The sequence below is a fragment of the Thalassophryne amazonica genome, chromosome 5 (genome assembly GCF_902500255.1).
Source record: "Thalassophryne amazonica chromosome 5, fThaAma1.1, whole genome shotgun sequence".
NCBI classification, from domain to species: Eukaryota; Metazoa; Chordata; class Actinopteri; order Batrachoidiformes; family Batrachoididae; genus Thalassophryne; species Thalassophryne amazonica.
The window spans coordinates 124,499,476-124,505,475 of NC_047107.1; the positions used below are offsets into that span (position 1 = coordinate 124,499,476).

At 39.2% G+C, this 6,000-nt stretch overlaps 1 protein-coding gene across 2 annotated transcripts in view; it reads right to left on the reverse strand.

Moving 5' to 3' along the window:
* LOC117511263 (homeobox protein cut-like 2) overlaps positions 1-2,919 on the reverse strand; it is a 220,377-nt gene extending 217,458 nt beyond the window's left edge. For both annotated transcript variants that reach the window (XM_034171269.1, XM_034171268.1), the window contains exon 1: positions 2,746-2,919. In XM_034171269.1, the coding sequence (XP_034027160.1) occupies positions 2,746-2,808 (63 nt within the window). In that variant the 5' untranslated portion in view covers positions 2,809-2,919. The remainder of the gene's footprint in view (positions 1-2,745) is intronic.
* Between the last annotated feature and the right edge of the window lie 3,081 nt (positions 2,920-6,000).

The window sequence follows — 6,000 nt, forward strand, 5'->3', positions numbered from 1 at the left end:
TCAATGCTAACTTGATGCCTGTGAGTCATATATGAGGACCAACATCCAGTCAGTTTGGGGTTTTGATTCATAAATTGCTACAACAATGAACTAATTGAGCAAAATAGTTTATTATTCTGTAAAAGTAGTTTGTCTCAACATTGCTTTACCTTCCAATCAAAACGCTATAACCAGCAAGGCAGCAGATGCATATTTTATTTTATTTTAGCTAGCTTTCATTTGTGGAATTGTTGAAGAAAAACTCTCTGAATACACTTTAGATGCTAATAGCAATGTAACTAATGATTAATTTCATTATTGTGCAATTTACACATTATTTGTTTTGTCCAAATCCAAAAAATAATTCATTTACAGGAATATAAAACACAGAAAATGGACACATTTGCACGTTTGTGGAGCTAGAACTAGTCAGCAGTTGTTGCATTTTTTTCCATCAATAAATTACTTAAATCACTGAATAACAAAACTACTGTATATTTTCATTCAATGGATATTTTATATGTATTTCAAAGGAAATATAAAGAATTCATTGACAATTCAAAAATCTCAGACCAGAAATGCTGCAGATCTCATTTTGTCCAATGTTTAATTTGTCCAGTTGTTGAGAATCTTCTTTAGCTCCTAATAAAGCAGCAACTTATGTTGATGTTTGGTTTTTGGCTGCCCCTGGTAGCGTAGTGTCGCCAATAGAGGCTTACTATCAGTGACACCAGATTAGGCAGATGTTTTACACTGGATGCCCTTCCAAACACAACTCCAGGTCTACTGGAAAAAACACACAAGCAGCTCCTGATGTTCCCACGCAGGTTCCCAGCCAAGTACTAATCAGTTCAGCTTCACTTCTGAGAATCAACCTTTCCCCCAAAATCCAAGTATGTTCAAGTGAGAGATACAAAACAGTAAAACGTTGTAACTCATCACAGTCCAGCATTTTTGCTCAATAAAAAAAAACTAAAATGAGTTACACATTTTGTTTTCTTTTTTTTTTATTAAACTTCCATTGCCTCGCAGCAAGAAGGTCCAGGGTTCAAAGCCCAGCTGTCACCCATTCTCCTGGTACATCTAGAGTTGCATCAGGAAGAGCATTCCGGTGCAAAACTCATAATCAACATGCAGATCTCTAACAGATTCACTGTGGCAAAACTCATACCAAATCAACATGCAGATCGCTAACAGATTCACTGTGGCAACCCCAAACAAAGGGAAACAAATGCAAGAATCTTACTTGAGAAAATGACAAATAATATCAAAACATCTGTCACATTTTCCGAGCACAAAGCCGCATCTAGGACTCACTTTGTCCCAACCATACTTGAGATGCAAAAGTACACAACTAACTTGGAAATAAAACAGACAAGTGGGAAAGCTGATCTTTGTAAAGCTCAGATCAAAGTTTGCCTACTAAACTGACTTAATGAATTCTCAACATGTGTAGTCACAAAGCACATTCAGATGAGAAGAAATATTCACATTTGTAAGCTGAACCCAACAATTCTGGCATTTTCTACTTGATAAATTAATTAAATGACTGAGTTATTACTAAGACAGTTCATTATCTCTCAGTTTATCAATTATTAGTTTACAATCCAGAAGCCAGAAAACGCGAGAACTCCACAATAAAGTTCATTTTATTCAACTTTTGGAATATTTCTGCAATAATTATCGCACACCTTAACACTTTTTCTGAAGGTGAATTTCTGCTTGTTTATGATCAGTCTTCATGACACTGGCTAATGTCTTTGGCCACCTTTCGGCAACATTTAATGGAAAATAAATAAATAAATATCCTTGAATCTGAGCCTCTCCGGATCTCAGCCTAGATGACCAGCCGAGTAGCAGCACTGTTGTCATTTCTCATCTTACAGCCCATCAGTCAAATGGCCGCGCCTGACTCACAAACATTAGCGGAGAATAAAATCACACAACCGCGGCGACCGAGCAGCCCTATGCGGCTTCAGGAGAGCCGCAAGCCGCCTTTAGCTTTCAGCGACACCACGCTACTCCACAAACCCAACTTTGAGCGACATTCAACGGGAGGCCGCTCACCGGCAAAAAAAAAAAAAAAACAAACAAAAAAAACCGCTATGTTACAAAACATAAATACATTTTTCAAATAAAAAAACAACGCGGAGATATTTCCAACTAGCAAAGCGAAAACTAGCTAAAGAACGAAACAATGTTTTCGGTAAATATCAAGCCCCGTTAAAACTTACGCTCGCACGTTTCATATATATGTTGGTGTCGGGAGGAGGTGGGGGGGGATCCTGGTTTAAAATGTTTTAAAAATGCGTTAAATCCCGGAGAAAAGAGGCAGCAGCCGCCGACACGAACCGCATCAAACTGGCTGAAAAAGTTCTCGCGACGTGCGCGAGCCGACATTAAGAGGCGCGTGCAAAAGTTTACGCGGTTAATCGCTGACTGTCAACAAGAATAAAGAAGCCGAAAGATTTTTTTTTTAAAAACACCAATAAGAGGAATAAAAAGCGGCAGTGGGAGAGAGTGCGCGGCAGTGCTGTCCGCGGTGCTGAGCCTGGATCGCTGCTGCTGCTGCTGCTGCTCGCTGCTGATCAATGATTGAACTGAACAAAGGCACAAACACCGGATCAATTTCTAATAACTATCAATGCAAAAACAGCGCTCGCTTTCGCTTTACCTGCGCCGAAAACCAGCCCACGCCCGCCGGGGGACACTCACAAGGCACACCGCTGGACATTTACGCCGAGAAAAGGTGAGAATAGCACTAACCTGAAGCCGCCGTAGATCAAATTTCTTCCAATATTGAAACATCGATCCTACATCGGCGGCCATCTTGGGGGATATTGAGGCGATTTTTTTTTTCAGCGGCTGCAATAAATATGTGGGCTGGATTTCCCCCCTCGTTAAACAACGTTTACCGCCACCGGGGCCACTTTTAAAAGAAGTAAGCAACACACTTTTTTACGCACGCAGTCCGCCGATATGTTGACAGCTTCTGCCAACATGGGAGAAATAGAAGAGAAAGAAGTCGATCTGTTATCAACTAACTGCCACAAAAGTCAAAAAGCGCGACTGGATGTCGTCCGCTAACATCAAACTTAAGCTTTTTAATTTTGTTTTTGTTTTTTTTTATGCCCCCCCTTTTGGCAAAGTTATCAATAATGACGTAAAGGGAAGATCGATTGCGGTCTGGGGGAAAAGGGAAGGCGATAAGGGAGGTGAGGGAATGCAGCCAAGCCTACATTCGACACTGTTTATTTACAGCAGCATGAGGTAATAAAATACTATCACTTATTATTCCCTAAGTATGGAGACATATTACTGCCAAATTAAAAAGAAAAAAAAAGTCCACCACCTTACTATTTGTAGTGTTTCTCCTACTGGTAAAATATTAAATCATAGTTATGAGATAAAAAGATAGAGTACCTTCAAGATACGATACCTTATTACGATACATCTATCGCAATTCCATACGTATGGCACATATTCAATCGCAATATTGAATAAATATGATAAAGTATCGTGCACAATCTATAGCTGGGTTTCCATCACAGATTTGTGCTAAAGTTAAGTGATATGTTCAGAATGGCGACAAAATATTATAGAATGACAGTTTCCACTGAGACGATATGTATCATCAGGGTATGTATGGAATCTCAGTATCGAATAAAATATCATCATATGTAATTATATCTGTACCTGGTTTCCATCACAGATTTGCGCAAAAGTTACGCGATATTTTCAGTATGGCTACAAAACATTATAAATGACGGCGCTTCCACGTACCATCATATGTACAAATCACAATATTGATTAAAATTTCATGTACATAGTTACATCTATAGCTGGATTTCATCACAGATTTGCACAAAAGTGTAAGCGATATTTTCAGAATTGGCTACAAAAAAACATTATAAAATGACAGCACTTCCACTAAGTCGATACATACCATCATGGTACATATCAAATCACAATATTGAATAAAATGTTATGATACATAGTTACATCTATAGCTGGATTTACATCACAGATTTGCACAAAGGTTAAGATGATATTTTCAGGATGGTGACAAAATATTATAGAATGACAGCATTTCCAGTGAGTTTGATACGTATCTTCCATGGTACCATATCGACTCTCGGTTAAATTAAATAACCTCTCTGGGCCCCTCCCCCAATCAGACCGGGAGTGACATGTTTAGCCGCATGTTCTCCTTGAATTGCTGGCTGTCTGAGTGGTGGTCCAAAAAATGAGGTGGGCTTCATAAGAAATTGGCAAAGCCTTCGGGGGAAAACCTGGTCTTGTGAGGAGAGACGGCATCCATCCACTTTGGATGGAGCAGCTCTCATTCTAGAAATCTGGGCAACGTTTCTGAAATCCTACAAACCGTGAACTATCCAGGGTGGGGACCAGGAAGCAGATTGTAGTCTTACACACCTCTCTGCAGCTTCTCTCCCCCTGCCATCCCTCATTACCCCATCCCCGTAGAGACGGTGCCTGCTCCCAGACTACCAATAACCAGCAAAAAATCTATTTAAGCATAAAAATTCAAAAAGAAAAATAATATAGCACCTTCAACTGCACCAGCACCACAGACTAAAACAGTTAAATGTGGTCTATTAAACATTAGGTCTCTCTCTTCTAAGTCCCTGTTGGTAAATGATATATAATTGATCAACATATTGATTTATTCTGCCTAACAGAAACCTGGTTACAGCAGGATGATATGTTAGTTTAAATGAGTCAACACCCCCGAGTCACACTAACTGGTCAGAATGCTCGTAGCACGGGCCGGGGCGGAGGATTAGCAGCCAATCTTCCATTCCAGCTTATTAATAATCAAAAACCCAGACAGAGCTTTAATTCATTGAAAGCTTGTCTCTTAGTCTTGTCCCATCCAAATTGGAAGTCCCAAAAAACCAGTTTTATTTGTTATTACTATCGTCCACCTGGTCGTTACTGTGAGTTCTCTGTGAATTTTCAGACCTTTTGTCTGACTTAGTGCTTAGCTCAGATAAGATAATTATAGGGGCGATTTAACATCCACACAGATGCTGAAATAGACAGCCTCAACACTGCATTTAATCTATTATTAGACTCTATTGGCTTTGCTCAAAAAGTAAATGAGTCCACCCACCCTTTAATCATATTTTAGATCTTGTTCTGACTTATGGTATGGAAATAGAAGACTTAACAGTATTCCCTGAAAAACTCCCTTCTGTCTGATCATTTCTTAATAACATTTACATTTTACTCTGATGGACTACCCAGCAGTGGGAATAAGGTTTCATTACACTAGAAGTCTTTCAGAAGCGCTGTAACTAGGTTTTAAGGATATGATTCTTCTTTATGTTCTCTAATGCCATATACCAACACAGTGCAGAGTAGCTACCTAACTCTGTAAGGGAGATAGAGTATCTCGTCAATAGTTTTACATCCTCATTGAAGACAACTTTGGATGCTGTAGCTCCTCTGAAAAGAGAGCTTTAAATCAGAAGTGTCTGACTCCGTGGTATAACTCACAAACTCGTAGCTTAAAGCAGATAACCCGTAAGTTGGAGAGGAAATGGCGTCTCACTAATTTAGAAGATCTTCACTTAGCCTGGAAAAAGAGTCTGTTGCTCTATAAAAAAAGCCCTCCGTAAAGCTAGGACATCTTTCTACTCATCACTAATTGAAGAAAATAAGAACAACCCCAGGTTTCTTTTCAGCAACTGTAGCCAGGCTGACAAAGAGTCAGAGCTCTATTGAGCTGAGTATTCCATTAACTTTAACTAGTAATGACTTCATGACTTTCTTTGCAAAAAATTTTAACTATTAGAGAAAAAATTACTCTAACCATCCCAAAGACGTATCGTTATCTTTGGCTGCTTTCAGTGATGCCGGTATTTGGTTAGACTCTTTCTCTCCGATTGTTCTGTCTGAGTTATTTTCATTAGTTACTTCATCCAAACCATCAACATGTTTATTAGACCCCATTCCTACCAGGCTGCTCAAGGAAGCCCTACCATTATTTAATGCTTC